At 36.7% G+C, this 20,385-nt stretch overlaps 1 protein-coding gene and 1 long non-coding RNA gene across 3 annotated transcripts; one reads left to right on the top strand and one right to left on the bottom strand.

Moving 5' to 3' along the window:
- The first annotated feature begins 678 nt into the window (after positions 1 to 678).
- Positions 679 to 19,888, top strand: LOC124219640 (alpha-tocopherol transfer protein-like). Of its 2 annotated transcripts, none has more exons than XM_046627502.2 (5): positions 679 to 831; positions 16,510 to 16,683; positions 17,335 to 17,888; positions 19,238 to 19,388; positions 19,707 to 19,888. In XM_046627502.2, exons 2-5 carry the CDS (start codon positions 16,515 to 16,517, stop codon positions 19,736 to 19,738), a joined length of 906 nt encoding a protein of 301 aa, XP_046483458.1. In that variant the 5' UTR covers positions 679 to 831; positions 16,510 to 16,514; the 3' UTR covers positions 19,739 to 19,888. The 2 variants fall into 2 exon arrangements, with proteins under 2 accessions (XP_046483458.1, XP_046483457.1); XM_046627501.2 differs by lacking the exon at positions 679 to 831 and adding an exon at positions 11,482 to 11,958.
- On the bottom strand, positions 13,316 to 16,159 carry LOC124219645 (uncharacterized). Its single transcript, XR_006883437.2, has 2 exons — positions 14,007 to 16,159; positions 13,316 to 13,836 (listed from the first exon to the last, which is right to left on the bottom strand). It is a non-coding gene; the product is annotated as an uncharacterized lncRNA (long non-coding RNA).
- Positions 19,889 to 20,385: the final 497 nt, after the last annotated feature.

Genomic DNA, 20,385 nt, shown 5'->3' on the forward strand with positions numbered 1-20,385 from the left:
ATCACTTGTTCAATCCAACATCCAATTTCGCGCTCGGCCGACTGTGGCGCTGTAGGTTTCTCTGTGTTGCCAACATAACTATCTAGTGTAAAAACTTAGGTATCTCAGATTCATTGTCCCCGAGTGTACAACAAGTGGACAGAGCTCCATTGCTCCTAATTTTGGTTGAAATGGAGTATCGCATGTCCATCATGGATGTCCACATCCATTGGAGACGAATGTTCCGCGTGAGCATTTTCCGATCGTAATGTAAGTCACCTAAACAGAAGAACAAGAAGTGTCGATGAAATGGCGGCTAAAGCGGGGATCGAGAATTATACCGATTACGGAAAAATGCTAGTACCTAGTTTACCTCGGGTTTCTTTGCCTGATGATTCACGGCCGAGGCAAACTCCCCCTCCACATTCGCCGGTCGAGTCATAGGTCACGTACGTAAGAAACGCCTGCTGGAAGGTTGGAGCGAATTGAGCCGAACAACGAACAACAGGACTGACGCAATTTCGATCCGGTTTTATAGCTTCGCGGTTCACAAGCCGGACTCACAACAAGCATTTGAACTTGGTGCGTGCGACATGCAATGCGAAAAAACTCGGACTATCGTTGACGATGCAGTGAGTGTGTAGTAAGTATCGGCGCTGAGAGATGAGGTTTGAGCTATAACCACGTCTGACCGAGCTTCGATCTTCATTCCGTCTTCGATCTTCCGCGAAGCTGCGTTCGCAAATTTCCACGGAATTCGGTGTTCGCGCGCTCAATTTCTGCGCACTCGTCTCGACTGAAACCCGAACTGGATCATCCGCAGTTTTTCCACTCGCTCTTCAATTTTTCACGGTACCGTATTTTTGTATATTACATCAAAATGCTTGTCCCCGAATTACAAGTCGCACCAGCAATAAATAGGTTCAACCAAAATATTCATCGTCTTACCGAAATCAAAACTGTTTATATTTTGTTATTTTCATTTTTATTACCACACTCTGGCAACTGTTATTCTAACCCTGAAATGAAGCTAGTCGAGCTCTTCTGTCGCTATAAATCCAAAAATTCTACTTCCTTGTATTTTTGACAGATTATCTGTTCTCTTCGCTTAATAGAGCATCGATTATGCAAACGTCAGTTATCCCAAACGTCAATTATCCGAATGGCGATTTGATTTATCCGAAACGTCAATCATCCGAAAGATTATTTAGTTCCTGGTTTTTCGAATAACAGGCCGAACTTCCGTTGTAAAACAGTGAAAAATTGTGAACTTTTTTCCACAGGAGTAAACCAAATATGTACATACACCTGCCAATTATAAAATATTAATATAAGTATGAGGGTGCTTTTTTTGGGACTATTTTTTTTCGCTCCCGACCTGAAATTTTGTTGGAAATGCTTAAAAAAAAAAAATTCCCCCAAAATTTGAACCCTTAATATTAATATTAAGTACTCTCCCAGAACGTGAGAAGATTTCTCATTCAAATTACATGTATGATTTAATTTTTTGCTTTTCAAATTTCTATAACTCGGCGGCATTTTGTGCTATCATATCACCCGAACTTGGAAATTACTCAGGATTAAGCGCTCTGTAAAAGTGCCCATTACGACTTATACGTAACTCACACCGGTGAGACAGTACAGTTCGCTAAAGTCAATTTTGTAGAAATTTCTTGTTTTTTTGTTGTTATTTTGTTAATGGCTCAACATACAGAAAAAATTTAAATGCAGCAATTAGTGCTGCGTGGTATAAGATGAGATATTTCTTTGTAGCTGTAGCAATTATCATCGTCCGCAACGAGTGGAGGATGTGTGTATAGATAAGCATATAATTGTTGAGAAAAAAGAGGCAGAGAAAATGGTAGTGACCGGATTCATTGGTTGGGTTTCATTATCATTAGATTATGTTCTGTGTGTAAGATTAGGTTATGTCTGTATCCGGTAACAGCAAGTGCTGGCGTAATAATATATCGTTGCACAGTGTTTGAAGTTGATCGACAATATCGATCAATTAACGAAAAAATTCATTAATTCCATATATCAGGTTAAAATATTCAGTCGATTTCACCAGAACAATAGGATATTACATCATTAAAACTATTTCACAGTTACAGTCGAACGGTTTTTTTCTCATTCATTCATTGATTTATTTTCGAACTCGGTCATAATTTCAATTTTCCATTATCTGCAGCTCCTTGTTGAATCTGGTTAATATTACATTATTATTGTTATTATTATTATTATTATTTTTACTATTAAACCTAGGTACATAAATATATCAGCATACGATAAAATGCTGAACATACTGGAGGTAAAAAGTTACCCCTGCGTAGGCCCGGTTAAAAAAAAAGTGACAAAATAAAAATGAAAACTAAACAAACTAAAAACTATGAAAACATGTACAATGACTTAACACGATCTGGTTATGTTTCAATTAGTTTTGACATAAAACTATTCTTCAATTTATGTTTTAATGTATTTTTGGTATAATCTGAATCTTTGAGACCAACAGGTAGACTATTAAAAAGTAATATTGCATTAAAGATGCGACATTACAACAGATATTACTATTATTATTTTTTGTCTATTGTTTGAAATTTTATTTCTCGATTGAAAACAAGTTTGCGGTTCGCGCAGCCGCAGTCGCAAGCTGTGACACGCTTCACGATTAATGTTGCAAGTCACTTGTGACGAATGCAATTACAGCGACAGCTGAACTGATTCAGGGTCTTCCGCTTGCTTTTAGTTTAATTTGAGTTTGATTAATCATTGAATTTTATTCTCTATATCTCACCGTTTTTTACTTTCGCATAGCAAATATGTAAAATTGATTCGGGAAAAGTTTTGTTTTCAGTTGAAAATGACTTTTTCTAATTTCAATGAATCTCTAGTATCCAAAAAACAGGTTTTTAGAAAAATGTAGGTCTGTCTATTGTCCCCACAAATCTCTGCGATGATTTTAATAATGGTTTGACGAAAGAATGAAAACTATACACGACCTTAGAATCAAAAAATGGGCATTGAAAATTGCCATGTCGCATTGTTGTTGACCGTGCACTTCTAACGAAAAAAATCGAAAGACTAGATGAACTGTGATATAGTTCAGACGATGCTTATAGAAAATTTTATACAAATTGTTATGAAATAGTAAAATAATACAATGGAAAAAAAATTCATGAAGAATCATTTTATGAAAAAAAAAAAGAAAACATTAGCTGCAAAAAATTTTTATCATTCTTGGTGCTATTTCTAGTAATCGAATTTGTTTGTATTGTGATCAAAAGTACCGTGAAAAATAGTATTTTTACTCTTTATGAAACTATTTTGTTAGACACCTATTATCGACAATTGAGATTTCCTTTTTAACTATCACGTAATACATTTGTATGACCAAGAATGATACAAATGACAAAAATTGTGTCCAAACAAAGGTACGCGAATCTCCTATGAGATTTGATTATTTCCTGCGTTACAATTACATCTTATAATTGCTAATAGCATTATTATACGTGAACTTGATTGAAAATAATTACGAAGAAAGGTGAAAATATTCTAGTGTAAATCTCACGCAACACACTCCAGAAAACACACCAGTATAATTTCGTCCTCGATTGCAAGCATCCATCAAATATCAGAATATAACTATAGACCAAAAAGTTCCAAAAGCCGACCCACTCTTTCTATTTTTAGATTATTACAATTCTAAAATAAATTCAATTGTAGTGTCCCAACGATTCAACATTGTGTATTGATGCATATATGAATATTCAAAACGAGTGATATCATATTTAAGAACGAGAAAAGTAATATTTTATATGCAAAATTTGAACAATCCAGCGTCAGCTTTTAGACTAGTCAGTTCCCTAACACTTGCCCCCCCCCCCCCCCCCCCCCCGGACACTGACTTACGTTGCGCGGATATTGGCCGTAGAAGAACATCGCACCGACGGCTGTTTCGGGTGTATATGCCGACTAACTGTCAGAGGCATTTGGGGTAATCGTGCGCAGTGGGTAAGTATGCGCACCTTCGTTATCTTCGAAGGACGGGGGGGGGGGGGGGGGGGGGGATGTAGCGGTTTCCGAGAAGAAGTTGGAGGTATCTTGGAAGAGAAAGCGAGTAGCGAAGCGATATGGGCCGTTTGTATTGAACGAAAAAAAAAAAGAGAAACTATATCCGGCGTTACGAAAATAACTTCTGCCATCACGGCAAAGATTGTCCCACCTTAATTAACTTAATGCTCTGCATTAACTTTGAGATTACGTTTGGTGATAGTGAGGTTATGAGTATTTGTATAAAATTAGTCTCTCGGGGACCATCTTTCCTGAAAAAACGATGAATTTGTTTCATAAAAATTTAATTTTTGTAACTCCTGCACGGGAAATTCGACTTCGTGCACTGTGGGGGACGCGTGAAGTATCCGATTTCCAACAGTTCAGAAACTGTGATGAAATATCCACTACTGCTAGGAAATGGTATTTTTCTAGCAGTTTTCTGAACTAAACCGATGCAATTAGCGTCATCTCACGTGATGACTCGTAACTACGATCGCGTCCGCTGTGTTTCCGCAACGCGGCTACGTTCGGGTTACACTACCATGTTCACAATTTTGTCGAGTAAAACTTCCCGTTACAGGTGTTTACAAAAATTGTCGCGTGTCTTGTATGTGTCTTCGTGAGTTGCATGAATTGCTGCGCTCACCTTCGGCTCCCGTCACAAACTTCACACTCATCAGAAATCGCCAACTTCCCGCACTCGTATCACGATATACTGTAATGACGTTTATTTGAGGAAAAATGCGTAAACTTTCCCCAAATGCGTTTATACATTGTTTCTCAATTTAATCATTGAATAATGGTGGTCGAATAAATACCTTATCGGAAACATGGTTTCATTTTTTTCCAACTCTGATCCTTTAATCCTGACACCCCTTCAAATGCTCAAGTGCGCACACTTAACCCGAATGACGCACTACCCTGTGACTGATCTCTTCACAAATAGAAGTGTGGTTATGTTGAAAGTGAAATACATGGGGACTACACAAGGAGCATGAACTCCATGTAAACAAATAGCTGTCTGAAAAGAGATGAGACTTGTGTCCCATATGCATCGAAGACAGTGGAGGGGGTATAAAGCGGTAGTGAAAACTTTCTAAGAATCACATGGCAGGATCATCGATTAGAGTCGATCTTGAGCATCCATGCAACCAATCACACTTCGGTACAATAGGAACACTAGCGACGCTAGTGGTAAAAAAAAAAAATAAACTTGATGAGAACGATTACTGTGACAAGTTTTGTCAATTCACCCGTTTGAGTTCATCCTCCTTGTGTAATCTCCATGATGAAACAGTTCAGATGACATGATTTCGACATCCAAACTCATTAATCAGCCCTTCGTAGTACAGATTCTCAGTTGATTCACGAAGGACGTCCGGAATTGCTAGGTATCGTTGAGCCGGTTTTGTGTCATAGTTAATGTCAAGTACGTTGTCAGTCTTTTCAGTGCGGAAAACGACCGTTCAGTCATGCAAGACGAAGTAGGTATAGTGAGTAGTAACCTGATAAATTTGGAAAACTCCGTAAGTAGTTCGGCAATAGATTGATATTTTTTCAAAAATTCTACCATATCTTTCAAAATATCAACTTTAACCTTACGATATTTTACAATAGTGTGAAACATCTCCCCGTGTAGTTTCAATTTCTCAAAGTGAAAAAAAAAAATGGTACTTTCCAAAATCCCAGAGTGGTGTTACCCCTTAAGAATCACGTCACTGTGAACACAACAATCATTGGGCTTGTTTTACTTGTTTAAACCTCCTTCGATGCTGATCGCTCAGTGTCATATTTTTTACAGAGCACATTCACTGCACCAGTAGAAAGATAGAAATTTTAACTGAATCCCAGGAAAAAAATTTGAACCGAACAAGAGGGAAAAAATTACAGAAGAATCTCGCGAATGCGATAATATTCATGTCGATAGTTTATAACCGCATTCGATGAATTAATTATCGCACATATATATAATATGGGATTCAACAATTTGTTGAAGTAATAATTTGTTTATACATGTTTATCATTCAGATATTATAAATTTTAAAGGTTATATAAATTTATTTCTTTCCGATTAATCTACGACCTAAAAGTGATAGAAAATAAAAAAACGATCCGTTCACTGATTATAAGCGACGCGATTAGCATAGTGAACAAAACATATTTTTGCGGCGAAAAAGAATCAGTTGCAGACTACCTCGCGGCGAAAGGTAGAATTCACTAAATGTAACTAAAAATCAACGAAGGTAACTGAAAATATGTTAATAAAGAAATATCAAGGATTTACATCAACCAATGTTTAATTTCAGTGATTAAATTTCTCGTTCCCCCACGATTTTGTCGATATAACCGATTCTTTTGCTCCGTGTAGCAGAGGAAAATTTTATCTACGTTTCGCTTATTTGTTTGTATTTTTCTGAGTATCTAAATTGTTTTCAAATTTTTGTTATTCTTCTTTATTTTCATGTTAATTACCTGTATAAATACCGCGCGTATACAATTCCAATTTATATCGAATATTACGATATCCAGCACCAATAAAGCGACTCTTATGTGTTATACGGATAGTGTTTATACGATAAATATGATAAAGGTTCAGATGATATTATAATTATTCTAGGATTGAAGTTACGTGTGCACTCACAAGACATGGAGAAAATCTTACACGCTTTCGTACGTAAGAATTATCATCACTGACTATTGACGTATTTACGAATTCATATTATATACCGATTGCCCGGAGGCCTTCATATATTACACCTACGTATGCATGTATTGAGATGGATGGGTTGCAGCATATAAATACATGAATGAACGCGCTTTCGAGGCTCAAGTAAACAGCATATTAATTCTTCCCTTGTGGAAAAAATAATTATACACACGATTCGATGTATACATTGTATGTACACAATCTTCTCCTTCTTTCACTTTTGTGCGGCATATTTTCCACCATTATCCGCAACTATGATTACTTATTCATAGAACATGCGCGTCTAGTTCATTTGCAAATAAAATTATGAACACGTCTTAAAGGTTTCGTTATTTTTTTATGATAATTATTTTCTTCTTTTGCTTCCATCACATATAATCTGTATTATTCTTACTCCTTGCCTTTTATCGATACTGATTGCTTTTACGATTTTCATTTCAATGTTTGATCTCTTCATCACTTTTTAACCTCTTCAACGTCGTGTTTCCGTGAGTTTTTATCTAACAGAGAACAGCCGGGCATAAAAGCATAAAACCCAAAGAAAAGAAGAACAAAAATAAAAACGACAACAAGAAAGTTGATTGTATTCAAATTCCCGGAGTACAATATGGATGATAATCTGTTATTATTCCCCGCGTGGACAGTAAAATTACCCATTCGTAGAGGTATATAGGTATATATATATATAGGTATATCACATAAGCGTTACTCAGCCGTTCATGTGATGATTGACCGTGAACAGCGCCACAGGTCATCCCGAGTCTTGCGGCGGTCGTTGTTTATCACTTTGGTTAGCGGTCTGGAGTGAATCCGTGGCCCAGCGACGCGAAGGCTTCCCCCATGACCCATCTTGACTCAAAGTTCGGCGACCGACGTGACAGTTCGACGTATTTACCGATCGCGGTCAACTGGTTTCATATTCATATATATATATATATATATATATATATATTATATATATACCGAGAGATTCTCTCGAAAGAACCTGCTCCGCCTGCTCGACAAATGCAACTCGTCTAGTTTATGCGCGTAGCCAACTTCGTAAAAATGTTACTAGCACGGGAGGCAGAGTGAGCGATGCGTAGTGAATCACGTCTACGCCGTAAACCCGGCCATTCTTAACGTGCCGCTGACCTGGCGTGTCATAAATATATTTCTTGACGTCAGAAGTGGGGAAAGTTCCTTGTCGAACTGTGAGAGAACGGGGGTACGAATATGACTAGGAAATTTTTTAAATCGTAGCTTGAGTAAAGGTTTACGTCCCTGGCTTACCTAACTCAGTCATTGCTAACGCAGATCGCTGATAATGTGTATTATGGTTAATGACGAAATAATTAAAAACACGCTTCGAATAACCGATTGGAATAACCGACTTGTCGAATATTCACCGCTTCTACGATTTCAGAATTCCTTTCACTTCCGACAGGAAATTAGAGATGTCTAAAAGCACACATGTAATCCGAGAATACCGATTCCATCGGCATTAGCTTCCCGTAAATATGGCACAGTTCGACGAGGAAATTTTCAGGTGACAGAAGCCTGTTCATGATTCAGAAAAACTTAGAAATTATATTTATTGGTCGAATCTAGCGGTACAGGCCAATGAAATCAGCGACCTTAGTCCAACTTTGAACGCTTAGAAGTTCTGTAAGTGCTTATGATGTCATGAAATATAGATTTACAAGCCAGGTCAGCGGCACCTTAATACGCGAGAGGTTATGGTCGACTGTCACTTGTCAACCGATTGATTCTAGGGAATTTGTTCTTGTCGAGAAAGGTTTGCTTCAGGCTGCGAGCACGGATGTCATCCTGTCAAAATTAAGCGAGTTGAATAGCACGCGCTACGAGCAGGTCCTTTCAAGCGAACCTCTTGGTACATACATATATATTTTAATATATATGTGTGTGTTTTTAAACACACACATATATGGGGCATTCTATGCCAACTCATGTCAGTAAACGGTTGACCATTTTTTAATTTCATCAATGATGCTTTCGATCTTGGTAAGACCCCTGAATATCTTCCGAAGAAATTGTCAAACGTTTTTGGTCACTCGTCTTTACCTTATATATTCTTAAACTAATCTCACAAACCCTCAAATTGATTTTTATGAAGCAAGAAAAAAAGGTTCAGTTTTTCAAATAAATCATTTCACGCAAGATTTAAAGTAGAAGGACGTTATCTTTCTATTTCTGAAATCATTGAAAAAAAAATTTTTCTCGTGTTTTCCGATTTTCGTAGGTGTTAAAAATCTATTATCAAATTTTGAAAAAACTCGCGACTTCGTTTTAGGACTAGAGAAATAATTTAAATAATCAGTAATGAAATCAGAGATGCGACATGTACTATAGTGAAATTAAAAACTTTCACAGTCAACCGTTTATTGAGTTGGCGTGCAGTCCTATATACACTTGTTTAGAATCTGGTCAAGTAATTTGGATCGATTCAATGGTTCTTCGGCATTGTATATACGTACACAATATTACGTAAGCACGCGGAGGGCGATACATTTTTTTGTGATGTAAGAAACGATTGTGGAAAAATTGTTTGTTTCATTATTCACGGATATTCATTTACCTTGAGTTTTAAATGCCGATATTTGTCAGTTCTGTAATATATTTGTTGGTATACATTTTTCTCGCTTATTTCACGTTGCTTAATTCTCCTTACCAATAATTGATGTTACCTGTGTATTAAGATAACTAAAATTTTTTCGCTTCCCTCATAAAAATATAATCAAATTGGGTAAAAAGGTGCGCGTAAATTTTGAAGGCACTCAAATAACTTTAACAAGTGCCGCCGAGCGATTGTATTTATAATTGAAAATTTTCGAATACTTAAATATTTATTACACGTGGCACATATTCTCAATCGAAAAATCTGGAATTTATCACACTCTGAGCATATCTTGTGGTAAGAAATGCAATTTTTACACATTTTTTGATTTATAACTTTTCTACTCACAAACATATCAAAGATAACGAAGATAAATGTTTTGAATGTGTCAAGTTTTTTGATCGGCGCTCAGAAAATCTGCAAAAATTGCATTTCATACCACATAATATGCCCAAAAAGTGTGCAAAATTTCAGGTTTATTAAATTGATGTTATCTGTGTAATGAATATTCAAGTATTAGTAATTTCTCGTTTGAAATTTCAATCACGCATTGAAATCATCTGAGCGTCTTCAAACTTTACATACCTTGATTGTATTTTTATGAGGGGAGCTAAAAGATGTCCCAAAGGCAAAATAACGCCCACCTTATTATGTATATACATAAGTATTTACGAATTTGTAGTATGAAGGGTTTACAAATAAAATTTACGCCAACTCTGTGGTTTATATTGTTCAAGCAGTGTTTCTTTTCTTTCCATTTTTACTCCGATATTGACTCAGAATTAGTTTCAGTGCTCTCTTTTTCTTTACCCAAGTATTCAAATCAGCGTTAATCGTTTGCGTGATTGGATCTTTTTATGATGTATTGAAGAAAAAACAAAAACTTTTTATACGTTGAAAATGCAGAAATACATAAAATAGTGAGGTTAAATTTTTTCTACCGGCGTCAAAAAAGACATTTGTGTATGCCAGGAGCGATTTAATCTTACTCGTTTTATAATATCAAATATACCTCAGCATTCGTCACGCCATTTAGCCGTGATTTTTAACTTTCTCATTGTTTAGTCACTTCAGTTATGGTGTTATCAAAACGAAAGAAAAAATAAGACTGTATTATTTATAGTTTATAAGTAGCTGATGCGCCCATAAAGTTTTCTTCACGCAAACTTCACATCTTTTATTCAAATTCTCAAAAATTTCTGCTGATTTCCGATTTTCACTTTTTTCACTTTCCTATAAATCATTCAATATAGAACTGAAATCTTCTAAGAAAAATAGGATATTACAGGAAGAATAAGATACGGTATAGACCTAGAAAATTGAATCGCGCTCAAAAATACACGTACACGTACAATTTCTGTATACATTATCACGTAAAGTCAAGGTACATTATCAGGGGCGTAACCAGGCATTTAGGGGCCCCAAAGCAAGGACGCAAATTGGGCCCACTGTGTAAATAATGTAAAAAAAATTTCAGGAGCTTCTCATTCTATTCACTCTCAACCAAAATTACCACTTATCCAAAGAAGATATTTTACACTTTTCCTGTACAGTCAATACAATTATTCATACATACATAATACAATATTAAATGAAAATAAGACTTTGAAATGGCAAGCATCAGAAGCACAGTCTTCATTTTACACCTCCTGACATCTTCGGAGCCCCCTTACCTCGGGGGCCCGGCTTACCCCAGCCTAGTCACGCCCCTGCACATTGTTTGTCCTCTTAAAACCGTTTGTCCAATCGTGGAACTTTCTGAGCCTGGGGCCTGCGCCGTCTCTATTAAAAATGCACACAGGCCCAACACAAGCTCACCGACAAACATATATGTATGCCAGTTTAAACGAAGAAGGACGTCGCCTGTACAGATAACCGAAAAAAGCTGATCGACGATTATTTAATCTCAAAGTCAGCTACGAGCTGAGCTGTCGGTGGTCCAAAGACATTGCGTGTGTTGGGTGTCGAGTGTAAAGTGCGTGCTCGCTCCTTTTTTCCCCCAATTTCTTCTTCTCTTCGCATGCCTTTTTTTGGTTTGTACAGTTAGACTGTAGAGGTGGCTAGTGTGTTGTTAATGCCGCTTCGTTCGCTCGTCCATGACAATAAAACGTCCGGAGACACGAAACGCGGACACACTTTGAAGCCGTTCGCCGTGCCGGGCGGTCCATAAATCAAGCCTCTCTAATCAAAATTTGAAGTGAAACGCATAAAACAATTTTCGACAAATATACTTCATTTCTTCGATCGGTTATTGTTTTCGGTTTTTTACTTCCTGTTCTCTTATTCTCTTCCGATAAAAATCGTCAATTCAAAATAAACAAAAGAAATATAACAACGGTAACGTATATTGTAAGGTCGTAAAATTCGTCACAATCGAATTATTTGTTTGTTTGTTTTTCATTTCATTTGTTACTTCATCGCTCGGTTGTACGAAAATTTTCATACTGAATATATTTTGAAAACGGAGAAGTAAATAATAAACAGATTGTATGTATAATTCTAAATACATACGTATAAACACGAGCGTACGATATAACACCGCAAGGCAAGAAGGAGCGTTTCGTACAACTCATTCCTCCAACAACCATGGCGAAGAAAGCACGTGAGTAAAATACAAAATAGTATAAAGGAATTTCATTCTTCATTTGTTTCTTTTCTTCTTCAAAGACATTGGATCAGGAATCGTCGATGGATATTCGAAGTTTATAAGGTTCGAAAAAATGAGTTAGAAAAACCGAAGCCAAATGTATGAACTACGAAAGTTTGACTATTTCTTGAAATTTTTCTCCTTCTACGGGTTGTTGAATTTTTTGCATCTATCTGTCTCTGTTCAATTCAAAAATTACCCAGAGAAACTAGTAACGAGTGTAGAAACCGAATGATTTGAATATTTTTGTTTTTTTGAAGTTAAGCTTAGAACAAAACGGAAGAAAAAAGTTGTTAACGATTAATTCAAATCACTCGATGAGTGGTTACAGCATATCTTTGAATAATTTTGCGTGTAATTGAAAAATTACGTACCGATAGTTGACAGTGAAATGCGGAGAGGAGACGTTTGATAAATCTTTTGAATTGCCTTTCACTTGTTTTACTCTGTTGAGTTTCGGTGTATTCACATTCTTGAGAGATGATTCATGAAGGATAGAAGATAACGGAAAGGAAAATTATGGAATCGGTGTCCGCACTTGTAAATCATCTTTATGTGGATTCTCGGAAACACGTTGACGCGATTTGACAGACTGGTTATAATAACCTTTACATTCTACGATTTCAAGATAAAAAAAACTATCAGAAACCAACTTTTTTCCGGTGCGTACGTTATTTGACTGCACACATATTTCGTACTTCTTTTCCTCGAAGTACAACATGTACTTTAGGGAAAGTTTTTTCACGGTACGTGACACGCGCGAACTGATTGTCTTGGCAAATATGCACAAGGCGGTGAAGAGCAGATCTTGAAAATTTGTATAAAGTGTATTGTAAACGTTTTTTCAAAATTGACAATCTGTTGAAGGCCATCCGGGTGTTTAATAATACATTAATACAGCTTTTAAGAACTTTGATGTCGATTTATGTTACACATGTTTTTGCACCTGATTAATTGGCGAATAACGATCGTAAATTCTAATATTAATTTTTTTTTTTTTCAACTGAATTTTGGCTACATGACACGGTTGAAACTTTGAGAATCGAGAACTTCACCTTGAGTTCTGTGACTGCTTCAAAATAACATGTTTCAAGTCATAGCTCTTGCAATCCACAATTCATGAAACATTACGTAACAAAGAGCGGTTATTCTTCATCGCGTTTCAAACTACGCTTGTTCCGCGTTCACACATAATTGCTTTGCTTCGTAAGCATTACTTATCCGTGTACCCGGCGCATGCGAGCTACGTTTAATTGATACGTTTGATTTCTGGGGCCTAACCTCGTCGACGACGCGAAAATAATTATTGAAATTTATTTATTTCTTTATTTATTTATTTTTCCCTTGAAACTGAAATCAGCAACGTGAACAACAAATCTGCGTTTCCACTTCGAATTATATTCCGATCCGATGACTCTGCATGTCTGCCATTTTCCTCATTCCAGTTGTTGACATACTGGTACAGAAATTACCCGTGATATGAAGGGAATAATTGTACACGGTACTCAAGTCAATTGTCAAGCGCAGAACGAGACTTGGTTGCAAACGCGCGATTATCAGCCCTGACTCAACGTCGTCTGCAAGGTCATGGCCGTTGCGTCCCAGCTGCATCCACCTCGCGACTTTGGGTTGCTGGTTCTAGCGAACGGGATTTCAATTCGTCGCGTTTGGGCCATTTTTGTGTTTTCCAGATCTGGCATACCCAAAACAAGCACAAAATGTCGCCTGAGAAAAAAATAATATCGGCATCCACGAGCGTTGCAGAATCTTCCTCGTCCAATAATAGCATTTTCATTTGCCTTTGGGCTGATACAGATATCCCGACGAAGACACCTTGCATGAAAGTGGAAGAAAAATTGACAATTAGATAGAAATATTCTTATCGCAATCGAGCCCGTTAGTGTTATAAGCAACTTTTTTTCGTTATCATCCAAAAAAAGACGGGCTGAGGTAGATATAATAGGTGTTTAACGAGAAATTAATACGCGTAATTTCTAACTTACCGATTAACGACGATCACCATCGATGGGTCGCGAGTCATGAGTGATGGTCACGGTCATACGATCCTATATAATTTATTTGAAAGGTGAGCTGCCTGTACTAACTTGTTAATGGCTAGGACATCTTGATCTTTGGTCCTATTTTTATATTCACTTTGTCCAATCTTTCTTGTCATCGCTGTTTCTTACATCGTCGTTTGCATAATTATTACATTACAACTCGCATGTACGTAAGGAATAACGATAATCAATTTAAACTATGCTCTGTGAAAACTGTTTGGTTCAACGTTTTTTGCAATCAGATAAATTGTGGTTGCTAATTTTTTTTTCTTGTCGTGTGTAGTTTTTCATCTGTGTCATCACTTTTTCACCGCACCTGCAGTTTGATCATTATTATTTTTCACCGTCATTACATAGCTTTTTTACCGCGAATTTATCAATTCAGTATTTTGCGTCAGATGATCAACAGTTAATAGAACTCCAATGACGTAAGTAATCTATGTATGTATTTATAATACGAGTACCATTTAATAGCATAAGCAGCCATACGTAGACGATTTACATATTAAATATTTGTGCTAATCGATTCGCAAATAGCCTTACCTGCGTAAGACTTTATCGTCGTCATTATAATATTTTATGATCATTTTCATTCGAGTTTGTATACGTTCCACGTCACAAATAATATTATATAATCTTACTATAATGAAGTCGAAATCGGTAATGTTTATTGAAATCTTATTTTCCAAAAGTCCTAATGAAAACGTTTGTTTCGAAAAACACAAAGAAAAGAAACGTTTTTACAATTTCTCGAACCGCAACTAAATGGCTTCTCTTTCAAATTTTCTGAAAATAGTAATAATAACAATAAAAATAAATGATTAGAAAAATTAAGAGCAGGACTTATTTTGTTTTCCTCGAAACTAAACGAATCTTCTTCGTTCGTGAACGATATATGTTGCTGTCACCACGTTTATAATTTTCTAAAATATTTATCCGCTTCCTTTTCTCTTAAGTCTCAGCGAGATCGCGATCGTGAATCGACTAAAGTCAAATTTCATCACCTTGTAATATGCATATGTATAAGATACCAAACTCGTCCGACCTTTTTCCACCTGATCATCAGTCATATACTTGCAAGATCATGGTCCAAGGTCCTTCTGTCCATTCCAATTTTTTCTTTCTCCCAGATCCGGCTTCTTTTTTACCTCATCATCTTCTTTATTCGCGGTTTGACTGGAAATGAGTATGTATATTCAAATTGAACACAGCTGCGCACGAATTGATCTGCGATCAGCTTCAGGTGCACTTTCATGACGTGTGGCTGTGTGTCAATCGGTATAATGTAACGAAATAAAACCACGAAAATTCAACATGCACTCTCGTCTCTGATATCCGGCAGTAGAATATAAACAGTTTTTCCGATTTTTTCCTTGAACTTCAACGAGGTAAGGCTTGTTTGCGAGCCGTAAAAATATGCATTCGTATTGAATGAAGATGAACTGGTCCTCTTCGGTACCACCGCGCACCGCAAGGTCATTTTTATCATCTCTGCGTGTAATTCCCTGATGTCCATAACTCGACAACCGCAGTGAAATTAGCATTCACGACGAACGGGAAATAAATATCGATGTAATATATATACACGAGTATGACTTCAGATTTTATAATAATTTCATTCGTCGAGACCGTCGTACAATATTTGGAGAAATGAGAAAATTAAATCTCTGTCGGCCACTGTGCAGAAATTTTTAACAGTGAAGAAAATATAGGAGAAAATAATCAGTGGAGAAAGTTGACTAGTATTTTACCCAGCCGTTCGATGTTTTTGTCCAATTTTTCGGAGTCATTAAGCTTGTTTTGATACTGTTTGGGATGCGTTGTTCTGTGTTTTAAGCATCAGCATTAGATAGATTTGGGATATTTTGTGCGTTAAAAAAATTGTCAAGGTTACCAGCTTCTGAGATCTAGGTCTCGCATTCATCCTTGGTCTGGATCCCATCTTCGAGGTCCTTGAGTTTTTAGAAAAGATTAATCGAGCGTTCCTTTTCTCGGGATAATGACTTTTTCTTTTTGTACAAAGCGTATTCTTGGAAGCTTTGACGCAAGCTGTGACTTCCCATTGCTTGAAGAAAGCTTTTCAGATCAGTCGTCAGTCTGAAACTTTACGGAAAACAAGTCACATTTGGTGGAAAATGATAAGTCGTTCAATTCTTCTTCGTCTTCGTCATATTTTTCACCCTAACATCAGTTTGACCTTATACTTACCAACCATGTTTCAAATTGACATCCGCTATCGAACGTGCCTGACATGAAGAACGAGTAATTAAGCAACAATTACTGCCAACAGGATACCGATTAGGAACGGAAAGGCATTACATTACACGTGTGATTTCTCTATCACTGGTTACGATGCCGAAGATCGTGACCGTTGATCGTTAACTGAATTCAATAATATACCGGGATTTACCGACTCTGTAAAAAAAATTTTTACCTCTTTTTCTAGCCACGATGATGACCGACATGGACGTCCTGCCGTCCTTGAAGCTCGGTGATTTCACTCTCGAGTTTGAACTTGGACCACCGTCGGCTGAACTGGTTGAAGTTGCCAAAAATGAGCTCAGAGAAACACCCGAGAGAACGAAAGAGGCCGTTGCGCAACTCAGGGAGCTCCTCAACGGTAGGAATAATTATAACTGGATATCCTTCTCCTACGGAGAACAAGTTCAACTTCTCTATGAATTGCTCTTCTCTCAAATAAGAATATTCATCAGAAGCTGACATTTTTTTATTTCTTCAGCTTTGTACTCTCATTTTTCTGCATTGATTCTTCTTCGGCGAAGAATGTGCAAATGCTGTTATCTTCTTGCCCTTCTTTCTCGACGTTTTTCTTCATAGATAATACATCTTTTGTTCAAATGACAGAAAGTGTCGGTAATTTATAGATTCTTCATACTTTCCTCTTCTTTTTTCGTGACTTTAACCTGTCCAACAAATAAGCGTTCACAATTGTAACCGTCTTCTTCTTCCTTGAGGATAAGAAATACCGACGTTTGTTTGTTAATTCACATGAATATTTCTGTATAATTGGAACCTTGAACTTCATCTTACACTACCTTTTCCACTGTTTTTTCTTCATCATCTTATTTTCTTCAGGCATTCTTTTGCATCCTTAGAGATGAATATGATCTCGAATTACGTTGTCTTTGTCTGAAATCATTATCCCGAAAACTTCTTGGTGAACAAACTGAGAATATCTTCTTCACGACACCTTCCTTACCAAGAAAAAGGTGAACACTAGGAGAAACCAAGACGTTGATCCTTATTTCAGGAGAGACTGACCTGGTTTGGCCATCGGACAACGAGGCGTGGTTGGTCAGGTTCCTAAGACCGGTCAAGTTCTACCCAGCGTCGGCACTGAAGCTGATAAAGAACTACTACAACTTCAAGATAAAGCACGCGAACGTGTACAATGATCTGAAGCCAAGCCGTGAAAAGAACATCTTCGAACACAACATCCTGACGGTGCTTCCAAACCGGGATCAGGACGGTCGTCGAATCCTGATCATCGAGCTGGGCAAGAAGTGGAAGCACAACAAGTGCAGCCTGGACGAGGTCTTCAAGGGCTGTGTTCTTTTCCTCGAGGCTGCCACCCTCGAGCCATCGTCCCAAATCGCCGGTGCCGTCGTCATCTTCGACATGGACGGTCTCTCACTCCAGCAAACATGGCAGTTCACCCCGCCCTTCGCCAAAAGGATCGTCGACTGGCTTCAGGACAGTGTTCCCCTCAGGATCAAGAACATCCACATCGTCAACCAGCCTTATATATTCAACGTGGTCTTCGCACTGTTCAAACCTTTCCTGAGGGAAAAGCTCAAGAGCCGAGTGAGTAATCTTCTTGTTTCTGTCTTATTTCAGCCGAGCAATCACCCTAGTTTGCGTCAAAAATTTACACACGTCTGGACATTGTGCGTAAAGTCACTAACGCAGCACAAAACTGATAATTGTCAAAGTTACCTATGAACGATGTGTCGTGACTGGTTTTTTCACGGGCAAACATCGGGAGAGACATCTTTTGGTCATAAAGTTCTGTTTTTGAGGTGAAAAAATTGATGATCGGACATATTTGGAACGTCTTTCTTACGATTTTTAGTTGCTGCTGTCCGAGCAGTATGAACATGTCCATATTGTGTCAAGGAGGATGGCTATCTCTCATGTATACGTCATCACCTTGACCATATACTCACACCTATCCCCGTCACGTAGGCATATGACATATTCGTAGTTAGACAGAAAGAGTTGTTGCTCTTTTTCTAATTCACGGATACTTTCGATGCTAATTATTCCGACGATTTTTATCGCATTTAAGTTGTATTCCTTGAACTTGTTTCAGTCTGATCTTATTTATATATAAGAGTATATATATATACAAAAAGCTAGATGCAGATCATTTCAAATTATGTCTTTAACAACGTTGAACTCGTACCAGAATGTCCTTTCAATGATTTGTTTACGCTTATATGAATCTTGACTGACAATGAGCTATGTCATTGGTTCTGAATTGTTTTAAAACCTTTTAAAAGTTTCTATTGCTATGTTCTCTTTTTTTTATTCGATTGCCTCCTTACGAAATTTTATATTTTAATAATAATTTCCAAAAAATAATAATGATGTCGAATGATTTTCGATTCAAGCGATTTTCAAAAATCTCTGAACCTCTTTTATTGTTTTCTCGTTATTGCTTCTTTGCGTCCTTTTTTGTAGTCGAGACCTAATTTATCTCACCTCGCAAAATTAAACGATCGCTGACTTTTAATAATAGAAGATCATGATTCGAATTTTTCGTACGTCTTCTGCAGGACTTTCAAATTTCTACGATTCTTTTTTCTCCATCTTCATTATCTTTTCTTCGCTTAGATTTTAGTCTACCATAACAAATTATGAAAAAAAATCAAACCTGGGATACTCTCCTTGTCGGTAGAAAGTAACTGACTGAGTTCAGATTGCACAACATTGTGATCAAGGCTCGGATCAAGGCGTATATTAGGCGTCTTAATTTTTTTTCTTCCTCCTTCGCGACGCATTCCTGCTGTGAGAATGAGACGAAGACTTTTTCGACTTTCTTCATTCCTTTTCAAACTCTTCGAACCACATTCTAGGCTCCTCAAAATTCAAGTATGATTTCATCTAATTTGAACAGTCCATGATAAATGTTAAAACAAATTTTTTTACAGATCATTTTCCACGGTACCGATAGGAAATCCCTACACGAACACTTGTCGCCGAAATGTTTACCTGAATGTTACGGTGGTAATCTGCAAATTCCACGAGTCACTGGACCCCAGTGGCTTGAACTTTTGCTCATGTGCGACAAGGAGTACGAGGGTGAGTTTTTGAAGTTATTTTCCTTTTCTTGAACAAGGCACCTATGATTAAAAATAACAAAGTAAATGAAAAGCGTTTGGTTTACGAGTTTTTTTTAAACTGTATCCGCACAGCAATTGAGTGAAAGCTCCTCTTCTTCACGCAAACACATTCCAATATTTTCAACTGTTTGCGAACTTTGAAACCGACTTCCTAAATTTCAAGTTATTCGTAAATCCGACCGACTTTCATCGGCGAGCATATTTCGTATTCCTTTTTGGTGATTTTCATTCATACTTACAAATCATTAATTTTTATCCGCACATATTTATGTTTCAGCAATCAACTCCTATGGTTACAAGAAAAAATGAAGACATAGTAAATATCATGCAACCAAACATATGAAAAAATAATTGATTCTAAGTTATAAATTGATAGGTGATCGCTAAAAAAAAAAAAAAAATGAAAAAAAGAAAAGAAAAGAAAAAGAAATTCATTAAAATAATATGGCATGTGTATAATTAATTGGGCACAAAGTGACGATAGTTATTAGCGTTAATGTTGTTATTATTATTGTTACCACTATACGTGTTAGTATTATTATTATCTTGATGGTCACCATCACGACTATTATTATAAATAATGTTAATTTTACTATCATTATTAACTGTTATTAATGTGTTTTGTTTTTTTTTTTTTTTGTACAGATCTCTACGTATGTGTTCTTTTTATAAAGGAAAATAGAAGTTTTATAAAAAATTTGTGAGAACAATGCGAATAAAAAGAAAAAACCAAAAAAAAATGCAAATTCAACTGACACGCAGCGCTTTCAGTACATGATAATTATTGATCAATTATATTTATGGCATTAATCGAAAATTGCATCTGCCTCTTGGAAAACCCCGCTTCGTTTATTCAATTTAATTTAATTTTTTAATTCATCTCATTATCTGATACTATTAACTATATTCTCTCATTCTTTATCGCAATATTCACTGTTATCGATGACTGTAAATGT

Source organism: Neodiprion pinetum, chromosome 5 (genome assembly GCF_021155775.2).
Source record: "Neodiprion pinetum isolate iyNeoPine1 chromosome 5, iyNeoPine1.2, whole genome shotgun sequence".
In the NCBI taxonomy this organism is placed as follows: Eukaryota; Metazoa; Arthropoda; class Insecta; order Hymenoptera; family Diprionidae; genus Neodiprion; species Neodiprion pinetum.

What these genes read in the sequence shown, in the direction of transcription:
- LOC124219640 (XM_046627501.2), top strand. An exon ending in ACTCAGGGAGCTCCTCAACG is followed by an intron (nt 16,684 to 17,334) that starts GTAGGAATAATT and finishes TCCTTATTTCAG; the next exon opens with GAGAGACTGACCTGGTTTGG. An exon ending in GGGAAAAGCTCAAGAGCCGA is followed by an intron (nt 17,889 to 19,237) that starts GTGAGTAATCTT and finishes ATTTTTTTACAG; the next exon opens with ATCATTTTCCACGGTACCGA.